This window comes from Erpetoichthys calabaricus, chromosome 9 (genome assembly GCF_900747795.2).
Source record: "Erpetoichthys calabaricus chromosome 9, fErpCal1.3, whole genome shotgun sequence".
NCBI classification, from domain to species: domain Eukaryota; kingdom Metazoa; phylum Chordata; class Cladistia; order Polypteriformes; family Polypteridae; genus Erpetoichthys; species Erpetoichthys calabaricus.
This window is the reverse complement of record NC_041402.2, coordinates 32,714,925-32,736,282: the sequence shown is the minus strand read 5'-3', so window position 1 is coordinate 32,736,282 and position 21,358 is coordinate 32,714,925. Positions and strand designations below refer to the sequence as shown.

The 21,358-nt window shown below is 42.5% G+C and overlaps 1 protein-coding gene across 1 annotated transcript in view; it reads right to left on the bottom strand.

Moving 5' to 3' along the window:
• Positions 1-20,707, bottom strand: part of lonp2 (lon peptidase 2, peroxisomal) — a 30,898-nt gene extending 10,191 nt beyond the window's left edge. The window contains exons 1-7 of the mRNA XM_028809255.2: positions 20,394-20,707; positions 9,264-9,498; positions 9,057-9,188; positions 8,852-8,974; positions 7,968-8,146; positions 5,963-6,057; positions 5,087-5,345 (exon numbers count right to left, since the gene is read on the bottom strand). Coding sequence (XP_028665088.1) covers positions 5,087-5,345; positions 5,963-6,057; positions 7,968-8,146; positions 8,852-8,974; positions 9,057-9,188; positions 9,264-9,498; positions 20,394-20,626 — 1,256 coding nt within the window. The 5' untranslated portion in view covers positions 20,627-20,707. The remainder of the gene's footprint in view (positions 1-5,086; positions 5,346-5,962; positions 6,058-7,967; positions 8,147-8,851; positions 8,975-9,056; positions 9,189-9,263; positions 9,499-20,393) is intronic.
• Between the last annotated feature and the right edge of the window lie 651 nt (positions 20,708-21,358).

The window sequence follows — 21,358 nt, the reverse complement described above, 5'->3', positions numbered from 1 at the left end:
CGGTGTGTTTGGGATCATTGTCATACTGAAAGACCCAGCCACGTTTCATCTTCAATGCACTTGCTGATGGAAGGAGGTTTTCACTCAAAATATGACGATACATGGCCCCATTCATTCTTTCCTTTACACGGATCAGTCGTCCTGGTCCCTTTGCAGAAAAACAGCCCCAAAGCATGATGTTTCCACCCCCATGCTTTACAGTAGGTATGGTGTTCTTTGGATGCAACTCAGCATTCTTTCTCCTCCAAACACGACGAGTAGAGTTTTTTCATCTGACCATATGACATTCTCCCAATCCTCTTCTGGATCATCTAAATGCTCTCTAGCAAACTTCAGATGAACCTGCACATGTACTGGCTTAAGCAGGGGGACACATCTGGCACTGCAGGATTTGAGTCCCTGGCGGCGTAGTGTGTTACTGATGGTAGCCTTTGTTACTTTGGTCCCAGCTCTCTGCAGGTCATTCACTAGGTCCCCCCGTGTGGTTCTGGGATTTTTGCTCACCGTTCTTGTGATCATTTTGACCCCATGGGGTGAGATCTTGCGTGGAGTCCCAGATCGAGGGAGATTATCAGTGGTCTTGTATGTCTTCCATTTTCTAATAATTGCTCCCACAGTTGATTTCTTCACACCAAGCTGTTTACTTATTGCAGATTCAGTCTTCCCAGCCTGGTTCAGGTCTACAATTTTGTTTCTGGTGTCCTTTGACAGCTCTTTGGTCTTGGCCATAGTGGAGTTTGGAGTGTGACTGTTTGAGGTTGTGGACCGGTGTCTTTTATATTGATAATGAGTTCAAACAGGTGCCATTAATACAGGTAACGAGTGGAGGACAGAGGAGCCTCTTACAGAAGAAGTTACAGGTCTGTGAGAGCCAGAAATCTTGCTTGTTTGTAGGTGACCAAATACTTTATTTTCCACCATAATTTGCAAATAAATTCTTTAAAAATCAGACAATGTGATTTTCTGGATTTTTTTCTCATTTTGTCTCTCATAGTTGAGGTATACCTATGATGAAAATTACAGGCCTCTCATCTTTTTAAGTGGGAAAACTTGCACAATTGGTGTCTGACTAAATACTTTTTTGCCCCACTGTACATATAGCTCGTACAGTCTAGAACAGATTAATTGTATTTACATACAACTCCATGGAGGAAATTACTTCGGGTCACGACCAAATTGGGTTGCGACCAGAGTTTTGGAACGAATTACAGTCGTGACCTGAGGTTCCACTGTACTACCACCAGACTACAGTATGTTTAGTAAAGAAAGACAGTCATTCAGGGTCAAATAAAATCTATTTAACACGTTTCAATCATAAAGGGGATATGGATACATTTTGGATAAGTAAAATAAAATTATAAAGCATAATTTCTATTGCTCCGTTTGTGCAGTTTAGGCAGATTAAGTGATTTGCTTCGGGTCACACAGTTAGCAGTGGGGACTGAACTGGCAACCTTGAGATTTCAAGTTGTTGGTTTGAATGGACTGATGGCAGGCAATAAGCTAAATTCACTGCCCAGTGGTGTTGCTAGGGGCGGGTAGATGTGGCCGGTCACCCCGGGCGGCACATTTTTGGGGGTGGCATTACTGGCCAAAGGGCTCAGTACAATTCATGTGTAAGCAGCAGGGTTCAGAAAAATATTACTCATGAATGAAAAAAGTAAAATTCTTAGATTTTTATTCACAAATGCTTCAAAAATAATTTGCAGACTGTCCTGTGGCGGCATCAGACACAGCAGTTGAAACTTATGAGGCAATAACAAAAATAAACATAAACATTACACCGATAATAACTTCTAGTAAGATAAACAACTAATTTACAATTTATAATTTAATTCTGTTATCAATCCGAAAGCGTTCTTGTTCTGTGAAGAAAACATCCCCACCTATCACTTGTACACTACACTGGTTCTGGTTTTCGCAGCATAATTATATTAAACTAATAATTAGAACATGGCTTATCAGTGCGTCTATACTATATTCTTGTCAATGCTTATAAATAATTATAATTACTGCTGTTTCTCTATATAAGAATAAACCTAATCAAAATTTATCTTAATTTTTCTCTATACGTCATTTTAGTTTCCATTTAAATAGGTTAACATATTCAGATATGTTGGAGGGCAGCAAATTAAAGTACCACCCCGCCCCGAGCGGCACGAACTCTAGCTACCCCACTGTCACCGTCGCTGTCCTAAAACCACCCTGGGGCTTTCCTAGCTTTGCAGCATGCCCATTTAGAGATTGAACATGAATGCACCGCAGCAGTGAAGCCGACATCCAGAAGCACTGAAAAGGTGCGCTAATATCAAAGAACACAAGGTACATACATACATTCTACTATCTGCTTAGTCCAATGCAGGGCTTTGGAGCGTCAGAGTCTATCGTAGCACTTGGCACAAAAGTGAGAAGCTTCCATGGGCAGGGCACCATTCTCATGCAGACTCCCATTCTCATATGAATTCAACGACAAATCACCAATCATGCCTGTGCTTGGGCATGTCATAGAAAATTTACAGTACTATATAGTAGGTCTGGGTGGTATTACGGTTACTGAAAAAGTACCGAAAACCCAACTTTTAAAACAGTACCATACCAGCATTAACCTAAATTTCCATACTGAAGGTAAGTGGTTGCCTCACGCTCTGTTGTTCCATCAGCGTCAACTCCAAGAGGTCCCCTCCCAGCCCCCATTACTTCCAGTGTCTGGTGTTTGTATTTCTTAACCACTGCAGCAACATCTTCTTATTTTCTCCTTCAGAGAAACAACAAGTGCACCCAGGCCTGGTCATTTAGTATCATCCCTTATTAATGTTACACACACAATGAATGACGCCTTCTTGTACGTCTTTTTTTATCATCACTGCTGTAGCCAAGCTGTCAGCCGGCTGGATGTACTCATGTAATGTTCCTCTGCTCAAGTAATATCAGCCTCCTTCTGCCCCTTAGAAAAGTGGAGTGCTAAAGGCTGAATGTTCTCAAAGTTCTCAGTACAGGTAAGGTGTACCTAACAAATACCTGAAGGCACTGACCCCTGAAACCACCCTTAGCCTGAAGGCTGACCGCTGTATTAAAACAGCCAAGATGTAAAGCTCAGCCTGCCTTGCTTGACTTTTTTGCATGCATAACCGCTCATTAAGCACTGAATCCTGATGAAGTGTCTATAAACATTAGATAAACCAATTTATCAGGCACCAAATATGCAGCAACAAACTGTTTCTCGTCATGGTGCCACATTTTAAACATTTGGAGTCACACATTGTAAAATTCAGCAGCATCAATTAGCAGCCTTTCTGGAACACATGCCAGCTAACTCTGGTGCTGTTGTTTTTGATAACAGACACCATAAAATACGGCCAGATTCATAGCTAGAAGACCACAGGCACAGTCTGAAATAACCAATGAGAACATTTAACCTTACGATTTTAGCAAGTTACAACTTTATACTAAGCATTTCTGTGCCTTTAAAGACAACTAAAAACATTGTCAAATAATGTGCAGCTTAACTCCCGTAATAAATTGCAGTCACACGCCAACTTACAGCTCCATTTGGGACTGGCCATTTGGTTGTGTGTTGGTCACAAAGTGTACAGGTCATTGCGACTGAGGCTGTGTGGGCCTGGTGTGGGTCACCGGTACACATACTTTAACTGCATTACGGACCAAAACTTACAAAGCGGTCTTCAAACCTCGGTGGTTGCATGCCAGGTCTGTCTAAGGGAAGGCAGTGATGGCTGAATCAATCAGAATTGGCCACGTGGTGCTTTGCCAATCTAAACAAACCTAAACAAAGGGCCCTCCAAGAGTCAGAATGCATTATTATTATTATTATTCCAGAAGGTCAAGTAATAACAAAAAAAGTGTTACTATGTACCAAAGTGTTTCAATCTTCTTGATTGAATTAAAAACTGTGTACTGTCTGCACAGATTGAAAATAAAAAAGATAAGCTAGGTAAATGAGTCGTGCTGCATGGCACAACCCATCAATGCCCCGAAGTCTGTAACTCCATGTATGCAATGAGATATATATTATATATAGTCATGGACACCAGGCATGGGATGGCATTCCAGCTAGGATGGTTCAAGGTTCCTTACCAAGGCTGGGAGACCAGTTTAACAGAAGGCCAGGGGGAGACTAATCACATGTGACGATACAACAGGTGGCAGTTTCCCTGGGCTATGGTGTCTGCATGGATAACCGCAGGGCAAGGTGGGAACTGCAGTCCCGTTAGACAGCCCTATTGTAGTCCATGGGTGCCGCCTGGGGGAGCCGCAGGAACAGACCATCCCCACTTTAAAGAACTTCCACCTGACCCGAAAACACTTCCTGGATGCAATGTGGAGTATCGGAAGTATTCCCGGGGTTCGGCATAAAAGAAGCTGAGTCTCCTGTATAGGCAGTCAGAGTCGGGAGGAGAGTGGATGAGACTACGTGGGAAGTGTGGAAGGAGACAAGAAGATTTGCATTAATCGAACGATATGAAGATTGTGTATTATTCTATTGTGGAAAAGATTTGGAGGTACTGTAAAATAAAAAATGACCTTCAGTTTAAACACAGGACTGTGTTGTGTAGTAGTGTTTGGGGTACTGCTACGCCACCTACTGGTCACAATATATTTAACTTATTGCTAGTTTGTGACCATTTGTTGGTGGCAATATCAGTACAGGAAGAAAGACAACCAAGAGACTGCTACCTCTGGAGCTCCACCACTGCTTCTCTCACTACAGAGCGTTTCATTCAATGGCTGGCAGTGCTGCACAAGTATATGATAAACAACGGGTGTACCGCCTTTGTGGCCTGTAGTGGCTGGTTCTGGCAATTTCTAGAACATTATTGCGCTATTGCTTTCCAAAGGCCCTCGGCCCTAAGTATGAATGGCCTCAACAAGGTCGACCACAAATCATTACATGACCGTACTTCCATTGTTTTTGGTTTCAAGCAGAAAAGTAATGTGATTTTTGACCAAAATAATAAGTTTTCACCTATTTAGCCAACAGAGAAATGAGTCCAGCAAATTAAATTCAATCAATTGCAGTAATTGCTGCAGATTCAGTAAAATAGAGGGTGGAAGAAAGATGACATACCTATGACCTCGAATGTCAGATTGGTCACAAACTCCTCCAAGAGCAATTCTGTGGAACTCTCTGCCAAGGGTCTTGGCAATGGACCGTCCAACACTGGTCTTTCCCACTCCAGGTGGGCCCACAAAGCACAGGATTGGCCCTTTAAGATTGTTTTTCAGCTGCCGTACCGCCAGGTACTCAAGAACACGCTTTTTCAGCTTATCTAAGGCATAGTGGTCATTGTCCAGCAAGATGCGAGCTGAACTGATGTCCAGGCAATCTGAGAAACACAGAGGAGATAAAAGTGGACTGAAGGTAGGCATACACTTCTCCGTTTTGAATGGCTTAAAATTAATTACAATGTATATACTACTGAATAGTAACAGAGAGCTGTTAGATTCTGAAGACTTCATCTAACAGCTCTCTTTGTTTTTTTAAGTTGTAGCATAATAAAGATATCCACTTCAAGGGATTAACCCTAAAAGCCACCCCATAGTGACATATCCTACCTTGTTTGTTCTCAGCCCTCCTAAACTGTAATATACACATTGATTCAGAGTGTACAGGTCATGGCCAATGTTCCCTCTAAGCTGAGTGCGTGAGCAATCGCTCACACAAATTCATAGCGTCGCTCATACTTCCCGCACGTTTGCTCACTTCGACCGTCGGAGTTGGTGCTCATAAATTTTTGGCTTAAACAAAATGTCGCTCATAAACAATGTTTTTTGCTCACTATATGCTACTCCTTAGAGGGAACATTGGTCATGGCTATCTGCCCATGAAGGATTGCTGGGAAATACCAAGATCGGAAGAAGAACAGAGTAAACCCCCCCCTTTCCCAAGAAGTGAACATGCATTACAGAGACCGTCAACCTGCTTCACTTTACATCATCCAACCTTTGCTGCTCCTGTCCCAAGGTAACTCAACCATCAGCTCCAGGTAGTTTCTGGTCAGAGCAAACTCTGGCATGGACTGGGGCATCTTCCTCAGTCTGCAAAAATACCATAAGAACATTTTTTGTGAGTAAGGCAGTTCTGGTTTAACCATCAAATTGTCAGCTCCACCATAAACACAGGATCCCAGCCCATCCATGCATACACTAACGTGTTTAGTACCACTGAGTGTATTCGTGTGTGCTCAATGTAAAAGCTACTGGATGGAATACAAGATGTTTAACTGATGTCAAAGAACAGTCTTACTGGCTGTCATCAATATACTTTGCCAGCGCACAGCAGAAGTGACCACCTATCTAGTACCAGACTGAACATTTCTTCTCCCAAGAGTCCAAATTTTTCATGGCATGAATTCATCAAAGTTGGAAGGATTCCTTGGAGATTTACTGTAGATTCATGCTGACTTTACAGCACCACACAGCTCCTACAGACACACGTTCATATTGTACAGCTTTCAGCTCCATCCTATGCCACATGTACTGTGCTGGACTGAGATGTCACTGTCATGTTCATGGAATAAACTTAAGATGACGTGTGCTTATCTTGCTAAAACTATCCATTTGGAAAAGGGTATCACTGTGGCCATAAAAGTAATGAAAGTGGCTTTCGAATGACAAACAATATGTATTAAGTGCCTAATGTGTGCTGAAAAAATAATTCCTGACACTAACGTGAACTACTGATACAGGGCATAATGGATTGATGCTGTTTATGCCCCGTTCTGAACATATCATCTGAATGTCACAGCAAAATTCAAGATTATCACATCAGGTTTGGTGATCATGTGGCCAGTGTAGCCTCATCTTCCTGTTCTTAGCCAAGAGAAAAGAACTTGGCATTGTGTTCTGCAACCACAGCCCGTCACCTCATGGTCTGAAGAGCTGTGTGTTCAGAGACACCCCATCAGCACACCACTTTGTAAAGTGCCATTATCTACTAACTTAAAGAGTTGGAGCATTTTTCTCAGTCTCATTTACAAGGTGTTTTCTCCCACAAAACTAGCGCTAACTGGATGGTTTTTGGATCTTGCAAAATTCACGGCAAATTCTAGAGACTGTAATGTATAAAAATCCAAACCACCTAATCCATCACCCACAATAATAACATTGGCAAAGTTGTTTAGATTGTGCATCTTGAATATTCTAAAGCAGGGGTCCTCAATCACGGTCCTGGAGGGCCGCAGGTTTTTATTCCAACTAATTAGAAAGCAGTCCATGCTGATAATGAAACTTGGTATTGAACTGTTTGTCTTGTTAATGCTTGCATTCACCCGAGAGCAATTTTAATTGCACTGTGGAGTTTCCTTCTGTGAGAACTCTATCCAAGTGTTTTGTGGATCAGAACAGGTTTAAACTTAATGGTCCTTCCAATTCCCCTCTCATTCATTTCTAAACATTTTTATCACAGATACTTCATGGTAAGCTTGTGAGCTGGAGAACTGCTGGTTTATTGGTTATCTGCATCTCATTATGAACTAATGTCTGATTAAGAAACCAGGCAACAATTAAAACTTAAATGCAGCTGTTAAAATCTAAAATAAGTAATTAAGGGTTCTGAATGGTAACAGGCAACAGAACTAAAATTAAGCCCAAAAAACGTATTGCTTTAGTAGTAAATAAAAGGGTTCTAATTAAGAAATTGGTTAAAGTGAAAACCTGCAGCAACTGCAAACCTCCAGGACTGTAATGGAGGACCTCGGATCCACAAAGTAACTAAAATTTGTATTTGATGAATGAAAGCACCAACAAGGCATAGAGTTAAACACCAATTATCATTATCAGCAAGGACGGAGTTCTAATTAGGACACTGGCTGGAATGAGGACCACTGTGCTAAACTTTGTTTGAACAGCTGCTAAACGTTTTGATGACATCATTATATAACGCACTGTATACCGCTGGTTTAATTAACAGATTAATGTAATGAAGTGGCCATTTAACAGTCTTGTACCTTTTCACTTCCTTCAGACAGACTTTCAGTGCTTGCTCTGGCATGTGGACACTTCTGATTTTCTTTTCAAGCATGGCGATGTCATTGCTGTCTTCCTCACCCTCCTCCACAGAATCATCCAAAGAAAATTGCTTGAAAGGGTGTTGTCCACCCTTGCGCACAGGAAGGACCGCCACGACCTGGTCAAAGGGGCAGAAAAGGTAGATGTGATTAATTACTACAACTGTCAGGACAAGAGAGATGTTGCTACTTTGCCATATTTGAGAGGTTTGATTACAGAGTGCCTTGGAAAACAATTCAGTCCATGGACCAGTTCTCTAATTTTACTGAATAAAACATCTTTGACTGAGGATTTGTTCTCTGTGATATTCTTATTTCAAAGCACTGAAAGTTAAAATGAGTTTAATGTGACATTGCGTTATGCTAGGAAGAAACAGTGGGAGGAGAAAAAAAGAAATTTGCTGCTTACCCAAGTGTTCAATCCCCACACTTTAATATTTTGCAAAACCACCTTTTGCAGCAATACCAGCTTTTCATCATTTGGGGTTAAATATGTCCCAGTTTTGTACAAAGTTAGTGGAACAAACATGTTGTCACTTCTCCAGACTTCAGGTTGTTCAGGTGAGATAAATGGCTTCTATGCACCACAATTATCAAATATAGCTACAGATTGTCAGTTGGATTGAGATCATTGACGACCTTTTGTCATAGAGTTACTCCAAGCTAACTATGGCCTTGTGTTTAGGATCATGCCAAGTCTTTCTAACTGTCCACTCTATCCTGCCTTTGCACTTCAGTTTCACTTGAAGTGTTTTTCCTCTTCTACTCCTTACCCAATACACAGAATATACAGAAGGAAGACCTCTACTAATTTATACTCGTACCTTCTTCTGGTCTTCATGACGAGGCTTCCTGGTTTTCTGGATGAGTTTCAATCCTTCAATTTGTCGGATCAAGAGTGGAATTGCCATCTTGAATCGTTCCTCCAGTTCCACTGCATCCAGAATCTACCAAAGCAAAAATATGGTCAATACAACTAAAAGACAGCAGAAATTATCTGGCCAGATCAAGACCACCACGGTGCCCCACCTGTAACTTCTCCTTATTGGTTGTGCGGATCATTGAGGTCAGGATGTCTGGCAAGGTCTCCACTGGCATGCTGTCCAGGAGGCGGCGCAGTTTGGCAACTACTGGGACAGACATGTCCAGCATCCCTACAAGCTATTAGGAAGAGAACACTGTATCAGCCATGTACCACTGATGAGTAAAAAGGTGTCCTTCCAGCCAAACACTCACCTGTGCAGCGTATTTAAGGAGCTCCTCCGACAGCTGTCCCAGCTCTCCCTTTAGTGATGCCTGGCCAGTGTACTGCTCCAGCTGATCTAGCTGCTCCACTTCTGCCACCACAAAAGGACGCTCCTTCACTATCGTCACAGTACGGAAACGGCAAAGTCCTGTGACCAGCAGAGTAAAGTGCGACTTTGGCCAGTTGCTGCCAACAACCTGCACACTAATGCCTGCTGTGCCAATCCTACATTAGACAAGACAGCAAAGTCAAGACTGAGTTAGCTGTCCATTTGCAAGGAGAGGCAAACTCAGGACCTCAGTAATGAACATTCTGACCTCCACAAACAGCTTCATGGGGTTCACTAATCAAAGCCAAATATTCACTACCATTCAACACCCACCCAGAGGGTGCTCAGTGCTTTCAAATGAGTGTTACATCCATGGCTAGTATTTAGCACCCTACCCTGTTAAAGTTTGGGTTTACAGGCTGTAGCAATTCCGTTGTGTTTTTTTTTTTTTTTGTATTATTTATTAAATAAGTTAAAACATTGTGTAACATTAAACAAAAGACAAAAATGACAAAATTAAAAAAGAGGCTATATTTTTATCAAAAGGCCAGCAGATAAAGACAGTTGATAGTAGATGTGAAATTGGAACTTTTAACTCAACATCAGTTCTCATTTCACATTTGCCAGGAGACACCAGGTTGATCCCCTAGCCTTTTGGAATAATATTCTGAGGACAATCAGTCAAAAGCAGACCTACAGTATTTGGATGACACAGGTCAAGCCATGTCTGGAGGAAAACGAATACATCATTCAACAGGAAGAACATCAGGTGCTAGCGTGATGGTGTGAGGAGGGTTTGCCATTATTGATGGAACTACAGGTATGAATTCTGCACTTGAGCAGACATTCCCCTTAGGAATACTCTGGTAGTCTGTTGTGACTTGAAGCTGAAGCATAATTAGGTTATGTAGCAGGATAATGACCGAAAAAGCAAAATCAAGAATACAACTAAATGGCTTTGAGGAACAAAACTACATTTCTGGAGTGACCTACTCAGAGTCCTCATTTGAACCCAGTAGAGATGCTGAAACGAGGAGTTCATGCTCACAAATCTACCACTGTGTCTGCCTTAAGGCAGTTCTGCAAAGAAGAGTGGGATACAATTCCACAACACTGTTGTAAAATCAAATTATGGGAAGCCTTTACTGCAGATTATTGCTGGGAAAGGTGCTGCAACCACATAAGGAAACTATGGGGACAATTATTTTTCACAAGAATGATCGTGGTGTTGGATAATTTTGTTCATCAAATAAAGAAATAATGACTTAAAAACTGAGTTGTGTGTTCACTCAGGTTCCCTTTCTCTAATATTGTATTTTGTGTACAGTCTGAGACCATGTACAGTGTAAAATACACAAATTCATAGGATAATAGGAAGGGAGCATATCCTGTTTTACAGCACCGTGCATTCCCACCGTCTACGCATTCGCTCCTGACCTCCAGGCTGTCTCTCTGCCCTCAATCACTCCTGCTCCAGCAGTGTCTCACATTACTGTACACTCGCACCTCTCATGCACACACTGCTGTCTCCACATGATGCCGACGTGTAACACAACTATTATAATCGATATCCGCATTGATCCTTAGCATCAACTGTGGTAGCACCATTTCACGTTAAGCAATTTTGTAATCAGACAGAGGCTCTCATATTTAAATAATTCACGAGGTGTGACTCTGTGTTGCTGCACAGCTTCAAATTATGGACTGTCACCTTCTACCAGTATCCATTTAAGAGTTCTCCTACATTTGTAAATGAGCGTGTCCTTTGATGATTTAACACCACATGCAGGATTGCAGCGTGTGCACATCATCTCTTTTGGCCTGCTGTCAGCAAGTGTGTCCTTCAGCAGACCTGCTGTCCAGCGAAGGCCTGGTTTCTGCCTTGAGCCCGATGCAGCGGAGTCAGATTTCGACTCTGTATGACACTGAAATCGATTGTGTGAGTCTGAAAATGGAGGCAAGTTTAATCAGGTGGGCTGCACACAATCTTTTCATGTTAGAAATACCATCCTGTGTTTTACTTTTATAAGACCTGTACAAAGGATACGTGGGCACTGTGAATCCTGATTTTGCTTGATTTCATTTATATAAGCCAATCCTTAGTGAAATGATGGACATATAATTAGAAAAAAAGTCCAATAGGTCCACAGATAATCAAAATTATTAAAAAAAGATTCTATGGAATAACAAAGAGGTCTATGCAGATAGATAGCATTTCTCCAGATCCATATTACTAACCGAGAATGCTAAACCGGATGGACGCAGGGACATCCGGCCATGGGCTGTAGCCGCAAAAAGACGTACTGCACAGGCGCCACAAGAAATGAGGGGCCGCGAGAGGCGGACAAGACCACAGAAAAAAGGAGTGAGCACAGAAAAAAGGAGTCAAAGAAATGAGGCGCCGCGAGCACAGAAAAAAGGAGTCAGCACAGAAAAAAGTAGTCAAACGCAGGCGCCGCACGAAACCCATTGCACACGAAACTAGCACACAAAAAAAAAGAAGACGCTCGCGCACAACAGCAAGGCAGCCCCCCCCCCCCCACCCCCCCTACAGGCACCGGACGGGACACACACCAAGAGGGGGATTCAACAAGCCCCTGGAACACAAAAAAAAAAAGAACACAAAACCACCCCACACACCCTACAAGCAACGGACGGGACACACAAAGAGGGGGATTCAACAAGCCCCTGGAACACAAAAAGAAAGAAGACGCTCGCGCAACAACAATCCTCACCCCCCCCCCCCCCCCCCCCCCACATCAATAAGAAGTGACACCCAAAGCCCCATTTCTAAAGGAACCGTCCGTATTAAACATACGTCATCTCAACACCTTCACACTATGCAGCATAGGTGGATCTCCTTACAATAAAGCACTATTAACCGTTCAACTGCAGAAAAGGCTCCATATTAACAGTGAGTGCGATCCTCCTTATTACTTATCCATATTTCTCACGCTGAAGAACAAACAAGTCATGAATGCACGGTCACGGGTACAAAACGATTCAGATCGGATAACGGGAACAAACACACGAACACGAATGAAACAACAAAATACACGGCGGCGCATACAACGCGCTTCGGAAACTACGGGAGAAAAAATGTCTCGGATCAAAAAACGCAAAGCTCAAGTAACCCCGTTACAGAGACGTGCCCAAATGGACAGACACAATGAACGTAGACGCATACAGCGCGCGTCTCAAAGTGCTGCATCGAAACAGGCACGATTTCAAACCGAAAGAGCTCGCGTCTCAGACATACAAAAACGGGAGCGAAGAGACAGAATAAATGAACGCAGACGTGTACAACGCGCATGTGAACTGCCAGAAAACAAGCAAGCAAGACTCCAAAAGCAGAAAGCTCAACTGACCGACATACAAAAACGGACAAGGATCGATACAAACAATGCACGACGTAGACTTAAACGGACTTTTCGCAAAGCGGAGGCGAATCAATTAAAACTCCAAAATAGCGCGTTACAAATAATGGACATGCAACAACGCGCCTCTCAAACGCCACAAGCAAAACCTGCCCGTCGCGGACATCAACGCCAGACACCTGCTAAACGCTTACACCAGTTGGCTGACAACGCCTTCAATAATGAGTCCACTATTGAGGAAAATTCATTGGGATTAATGAATGTCATTTGCAATCATTGTCATTCACTTAACTTCCCTGAAGAAACAACTGGCAATACAAGTAATGAATTTACACGTTGTTGTCAAAAGGGGCAGATTAGACTGCCTCCTTTACATTCATATCCTGAATATCTACAGAAGCTTCTAACTAACGATGTGCCTGAAAGTAAAAACTTTATGAACTGCATTAGATCCTACAATAGTTCATTTGCTTTTGCATCTACCGGAGTAAATATCAGGCCACCAAAAGGCAATGGCCCATACTGCTTTCGCATATGTGGACAAATATTGCATCGCATTGGAACAGTGCACCCTGAAACAAATCAACAACGCAAATATGCACAAATCTACATCCTAGATCCAGATGAGGCGATCTATCAACGAATGAACCTTCCTGAAAACAAACAATGCACAGAGCTTATAATGAGAAACATCACTCATGTCATAAACAATCACCCATTAGCTAAGTCTATAAAAATGCTACATGAAGTTGAAAAGGAAGCCAATACAAAAGCAAATGCAGAAGGTATAGCAGCAACCATCTTTACAACTAATGTTGTATACAAAGAAATATTCCAATAAAACATTACTCTATGCCAAACACTATTTGTTATTTCTATAGGCATCATCCAAACCTGCACACTATTCTATATCTAATTCATACATCTCACTCTTTGTCATGCCCCAACGCCAGGGGTTGGCGAGCGAAGCGAGCAGGGGGCGGAGCCCCCTAGTAATAAAGAATTGAAAAACACTTTGTTTTCAGGGTATACTCAGAGGGGCGGCACGGTGGCGCAGTGGGTAGCGCTGCTGCCTCGCAGTTGGGAGTTCTGGGGACCTGGGTTCGATTCCCAGGTCCTCCCTGCGCGGAGTTTGCATGTTCTCCCCGTGTCTGCGTGGGTTTCCTCCGGGCGCTCCGGTTTCCTCCCACATTCCAAAGACATGCAGGTTAGGTGGATTGGCGATTCTAAATTGGCCCTAGTGTGTGCTTGGTGTGTGGGTGTGTTTGTGTGTGTCCTGCGGTGGGTTTGGCACCCTGCCCAGGATTGTTTCCTGCCTTGTGCCCTGTGTTGGCTGGGATTGGCTCCAGCAGACCCCCGTGACCCTGTGTTCGGATTCAGCGGGTTGGATAATGGATGGATGGATGGTATACTCAGACTTACAAGTTTTCTTCCAGGTGATCAAGAATCCTGGAGGACTTTGTTTTAGCTGTAATATTGTAGAGTATATTTTCCTCTTCTACATCTGTTTACTGCTGTACAGTAACTCTTCTCTTCCACAAAAACTGCTGGTTTGCCTTTCATACCACCGCTGTATTTAACACTTCCATTCCTGCCTGGACTCCACCCCTTACTCCTATTGGTTCTTTCCCATCACTATTCCTGCAGCAGGCATCGTAAGATTTGCTCCTTTAGACTGAGAGATGCATTCGGACTGTCAGACTCGTGCACATTTAAACAAAAGAAACCACTGGTGTGGACAAACAATGAATCTAATGATTCCTACGACTACTGTTAGACTTATTAAGCCCAACTTATTTTGATGATCATATTCAGTTGAAATTAACACAGAATGAGTTGTTTCTCATGAACAACAACAACAACATTTATTTATATAGCACATTTTCATACAAAAAAAAGCTCAAAGTGCTTTACATAATGAAGAAAAGAAAAATAAAAGACAAAATAAGAAATTAAAATAAGACAACATTAGTTAACATAGAAAAAGAGTAAGGTCCGATGGCCAGGGGGGGGGGTCACAAAAAACAAAAAAAAACACGGCTGGAGAAAATAATAAAATCTGTAGGGGTTCCAGGCCACGAGACCGCCCAGTCCCCTTTGGGCATTTTACCTAACATAAATGAAATAGTCCTCTTTGTTCTCACGGAAGGACTTTATGATGATGGTCATGAAGACTCAAACTGACTAACAGGTTAAAATTAAGGGCTTAAAGTGTAACATTTTTACAATAAAGACAACACCTGGCTGGATTGGAATGAGAAATTATTGTGTGTTAAAGGTAACTATCATACACATCAGTGTATTTCTGGCTTCACAAAATATGTGCAGATAAAGAGTGTGTAATCAAACAAGATGTGCAATATAAATACGGCAAACGTCCCTCTTACAAAACATTTATTTAAAAGAAAAATGGCAACTACAGTATGGTCCTCGACCCAAACCGAGTAACCTTGATCTATATTTAGAAAACACTGCACATGCGTTTAGGTGACCTGGTCAGAAGGTACAAAGTTGACAGTAGCAAGAAAACAATCTTTGGTCAAATACAGTACCATCAGCTCACTCAGACAGAGGCAAGAATGGATTAACCACTAAACAAGAGTACGGTACACTGAAGAAACTCGTCTTTCTAACAAGGTGGTCCAAAAGCAAAGTTGTGGAAAGCTTTAAGCAATGCCAAGGAGACACCTACACAGGTAGCAGTACAGGCCAGTTCTGAGGTTGGGAAGATCATTCTGGAGGTAGAATGTAAAAAATGTAAAAAGAGCAAACATTCTTTGACTGCCTGGACAGAAGAAGCACAGTAAGGAGGATTCTCAATGTATGACCTTTATATGTGTATAGTTTACCTGTTTAAGATACAGATGTCAGAAAAAAAAGTAAAGTATTTGTGTAACTGGTGAAGCACCCTGGGAAGGCGTTCACTACAGTAACGTGTGTTTCAGAAGAGGGGCATCGTGGAGGAAAAGCCATGGGGTAGGCAGCGTGGCCAAGTTGTGAAGGCCTGACCCTTTAAACTACAAGGCGACTAGTTCAGAAACAGAAGTAGTAAAATACTTGATCTGCTGCTGCTCCAGTTTATTTATATATATATAATCTTTTTAATTTATTTGGATGTTCTTCTTTTTAAGCCTGCATATGCCGAGTTCATGTCCAAGCAAGTGTCTGTTAATGGCATTTTGGATCTCTAGCTATAAATATGCAAACTGTATCACAGACCTTCTCTTCTCCTCTATTCTTTTCTATATCTATATCTATATATCTATATCTATATATATATATATATGTTGCGACACGTGTTGCGCCCTCATTTGGGCTCATCAGGTGTACACACTCTACTGCTCCCCTTGCAGGGATAGAACCTCGGTACGGGGTGAGACACAAAAACAATCGGACTGAGCTTGGGGCTTTCCTGGTAAACCGTCTGAAAGTCGGCCAGACATGAATCCTAGAACTATATCCCCTCCTACACGCCCTCTCAAACCGTCGACTGGCTAGGTATATCCTGTGAATAGCCCACTCAGTATTTACACAATTTCTACACAAGTTGACGTGATAATGTTGGGTGAAAAAAAAATAAAATCGAACAGCAAATCAACATCAAATTTCTCATGAATTTTCTCTTTTTCCGTAAAGCAGTTCTTGACTGACAAAAACATTCCTGTCCTCCATCATCCTCCCTATTCGTCCGATTTAGCTCCCTGTGATTTTTACTTGTTCCCGAAAATCAAAAGTGACCTGAAGTGAACACATTTTTCTTCAATGGATGAAGTGGAGACAGAAACGGTAAGCCTGTTGTCAAGCCTGTTGAAGAGCCTCAAGCAAGAAGACTTCCAGCACTGTTTCAATCAATGGAAGATACGTATGGAGTGGTGTAGAGATCGGGAGGGGGAGTATATAGAAGGTGACAATGTTTAGAATGCTGTAATTCATCTAATAAATCTAATATTCACAAAGGGAGAAGACGAGTCACGTCACTTGAAATAGTTTTACACTCCTAAGCTTTCAGCCCCTACCAGGAGTCATCCTGATGATTAGACACAGGAATCAAAGGCAGTAAACAGCAAATGAAGAAGGGGAGAGTAGGTGGAAGTAGGGAGGTGGTGGGGTTCAGAGGGTGCTGGCCAGGTCTTGTGAGTTGTTGAATGATAAATGCCATCTTCAGAGTGTTATCTATAGTCACCAGTAGAGGGGCAACACCGAGCCACCAAACCCCAGAAACACACAAGACCCAACACAACTCCAGGTTCAATAACTGGACATTTAGTCCACACAGCTGTAATGGTATGATAGCCACAGTTAAAATACAGACTTAAAATCACTCTCTCTTTCTCTTCTTCTTTTCCTCCTCTCCTCCAGTGAGTGTCACCAGCTGCCTCCCACCTGACTGAATGAGATATGGCAGGGGGCTCCTTTTAAGCTGGACCTGGGAGTACTTCCGGTGGCAAGTCATGGCTTGTTGGAAGCACTTCCAGATCATACAGAAACCAGGAAGGTCGTCCTCTGGCAGCACCTTCTATCGTTACCCAAGGACTCCACAGGGCTGTGCTTCCAGACTCCACTTCCTGTCCAAACTGGGACTACTTGTGAAGAAGACCACCACCTATTAATTTGGGGGATGATCTGCTCTTGGCTGCCCACTCTTATCAGTCCATTCTTTCTTCTAGCATCCCAGCCAGGGTGAGAATTACAGTGGTGTGAAAAACTATTTGCCCCCTTCCTGATTTCTTATTCTTTTGCATGTTTGTCACACAAAATGTTTCTGATCATCAAACACATTTAACCATTAGTCAAATATAACACAAGTAAACACAAAATGCAGTTTGTAAATGGTGGTTTTTATTATTTAGGGAGAAAAAAAAATCCAAACCTACATGGCCCTGTGTGAAAAAGTAATTGCCCCCTGAACCTAATAACTGGTTGGGCCACCCTTAGCAGCAATAACTGCAATCAAGCGTTTGCGATAACTTGCAATGAGTCTGTTACAGCGCTCTGGAGGAATTTTGGCCCACTCATCTTTGCAAAATTGTTGTAATTCAGCTTTATTTGAGGGTTTTCTAGCATGAACCGCCTTTTTAAGGTCATGCCATAGCATCTCAATTGGATTCAGGTCAGGACTTTGACTAGGCCACTCCATAGTCTTCATTTTGTTTTTCTTCAGCCATTCAGAGGTGGATTTGCTGGTGTGTTTTGGGTCATTGTCCTATTGCAGCACCCAAGATCGCTTCAGCTTGAGTTGACGAACAGATGGCCGGACATTCTCCTTCAGGATTTTTTGGTAGACAGTAGAATTCATGGTTCCATCTATCACAGCAAGCCTTCCAGGTCCTGAAGCAGCAAAACAACCCCAGACCATCACACTACCACCACCATATTTTACTGTTGGTATGATGTTCTTTTTCTGAAATGCTGTGTTCCTTTTACGCCAGATGTAACGGGACATTTGCCTTCCAAAAAGTTCAACTTTTGACTCATCAGTCCACAAGGTATTTTCCCAAAAGTCTTGGCAATCATTGAGATGTTTCTTAGCAAAATTGAGACGAGCCCTAATGTTCTTTTTGCTTAACAGTGGTTTGTGTCTTGGAAATCTGCCATGCAGGCCGTTTTTGCCCAGCCTCTTTCTTATGGTGGAGTCGTGAACACTGACCTTAATTGAGGCAAGTGAGGCCTGCAGTTCTTTAGACGTTGTCCTGGGGTCTTTTGTGACCTCTCGGATGAGTCGTCTCTGCGCTCTTGGGGTAATTTTGGTCGGCCGGCCACTCCTGGGAAGGTTCACCACTGTTCCATGTTTTTGCCATTTGTGGATAATGGCTCTCACTGTGGTTCGCTGGAGTCCCAAAGCTTTAGAAATGGCTTTATAACCTTTACCAGACTGATAGATCTCAATTACTTCTGTTCTCATTTGTTCCTGAATTTCTTTGGATCTTGGCATGATGTCTAGCTTTTGAGGTGCTTTTGGTCTACTTCTCTGTGTCAGGCAGCTCCTATTTAAGTGATTTCTTGATTGAAACAGGTGTGGAAGTAATCAGGCCTGGGGGTGGCTACGGAAATTGAACTCAGGTGTGATACACCACAGTTAGGTTATTTTTTAACAAGGGGGCAATTACTTTTTCACACAGGGCCATGTAGGTTTGGATTTTTTTTCTCCCTAAATAATAAAAACCATCATTTAAAAACTGCATTTTGTGTTTACTTGTGTTATATTTGACTAATGGTTAAATGTGTTTGATGATCAGAAACATTTTGTGTGACAAACATGCAAAAGAATAAGAAATCAGGAAGGGGGCAAATAGTTTTTCACACCACTGTATAAGGGCAAGAAATCCTCCTCCATCCTCCTGGGCACTTACTGTACAGTATATACACGCGCAATCTTCTAACAGACAGTAACTATATGGAACTATAGAAGAATGGGCAGAGAAGACACTGCGGTCCTTTAACGTGTGTACTGACATCCTTTAAATGATCTACAACTCCGTAATGGCCATGGTGATTTTCTACACTACTGTGGTGTGCTGGGCTGGCAACATCACTTCATGAGAGGCCACTGCAACAACCAGCTGATGAAGCAGGCAGGCTCTGTTATGGCGCTGATGGAGGTAGCAGCAGAGGAGGAAATGAAGATAAAACTGAACGCCATTCTAAGGGGGCTCCTCCATACCTACAACAATATGCCTTTATGATGCCACATTGTGCCTGCTCTTTTTATCTTTATCCAAGTCAAAACTTTTGAGAAAAGAGTTGTTGTTTGTTCTAATATTACTTACATACAGTATGTATGGATTTATTGAGCCTCTGTAGACGGCCAAATTTCCCCCTGGGGACAAGTGCTATCTCTATATAAATAATCCTATCATACCAGTCATCGGATTTTTCGGTTACAAGGCAAGGTCAGACTGCAGAAGAACGCTGCTACTGTATAAAAGTAAGAGCCTGAACATGAGGTTAACTGGAGTAGTGACTACTGTCAATTTTAAACTGGTCCAGTATGTCAGAGTGAGTTTGCCCCGCAGTGGACGGAAACACATTCCCGGTCAGCTGCGTCGTTATGGGGGCTTCCGACGCTTTAGCCCCTGATCACAGGCGCCCAGCCTCCTAATTCATCCAAATGGACTTTGGCTTCTAGCCTCTGATCTTCGAGAGCCCAGGCCATCTTTCTCCATTCTGCGTTGTTTTAAGGCTCGTTGACTGCGCAAAAACTCCACAGGGGGTGTTGAGGTTAACGGTATTACTAGTGCAGCTAATCCCCTAGTAAGTGGTGTTCATAGCGACGGCCCTGTTCCACGGTTACCTCCCATCTTTCCTCCTGCAACTCCTAATTTCATGAGTGGGTTAAAAAAATGGATGTGCTGACAGAATAGGATTCTAGAGATCTTGTGGACGTTGAACGGGTCTAAATCAACCAAGGGACGTGTCCAGATCAGGAAGCGGGACCCCCGAGGACATAAAGTTCTCGACGCAATATGAAGGCAATTCCAATGAAAAGAGAGAAGCAGATGCGCGGTAAATTTATGCAACTTTTATTCACGCCTTGCTTATGCTTTAGTGCTTTTTAATAGACGTAAGGCTTCTCACTATCCTGCCTGCATTCACACCTGCACATCTGTTACATCTCAGCATGGCATTACGACTTTCAGCGACCCCACTTCTGAGTCCCCGCTTACCACCAACCGCGCCCCTCCTGCAACAGCTACCTGTGTAAAGTGGGCAGCTCATCCTCTTCACTGTCAGGGTCACGAGTGTTCGGCAGGACTCCGATTATTGTGCTCTTCAGCGAGGTTCCCCGTAATAAACGTGCTTTCACAAGCTTCATGTTTCGCGGAGAGTCCACGGTTATCCGCATGCTTGACCCTGGCAGAAGCACATTTTCGTTTGTCAAAAGTAGAGGTAAGCGACCAGGGATCTGAATGCCTGTGTCAGACGACATTCTTCCACTTCGGACCTGTCACCACAACACCAGCGACACAGTTTTGTACCAGAGTGCGCGTACACAGTTCAACCGGAAGGACGAGTCGGAAGACTGTGGCGAGACTTGGACTACAAATACGGCAGATGAGTAAGGACAAATCATTAACTAAGGACTACAATTACGGCACGTGACCAAGGACGGTCCGGAGGACCAAGATTATAAACCCGGCAGAAGAAAATGGACAAGGCGGAACTTCAAGTAGGTATGGCAGGTCAGCGAGGGAATTGTTATAAAAGTCGGATTAAATGGTATGTGATATGTAAAAAGTGAAATCATATTTGCATTAAATATAGAAATAAGAGTATAATAATATAAATACTGTACACCAATTGTTATTATACTTATTATTCATATTTAACACTAGTATTACTAATAATAACAATAATAATTATAAGCACAATTATTATTTTTATTATTATATGCAGATTTAAAGGATTATGCATTTATGTTTTGAAAAAATGTACTTATTTATGTACTTAATTATGTTTTGAAAAAATGTACAACAAAAGAGCAGGAAGGGATCACACAGAATGAAGGGTACTCCTCTACAGTAACCCCACAACAGCTTACTTATGCCATTTTTCCTCTAAAAACCGGAACCAGCATGAGGCTGACACCCTTGTTCTAGGTGGGTTTCCATTACTAGCCGGAATTATAAAAGGAAACATCACTTGTAAAGTGATGATATTA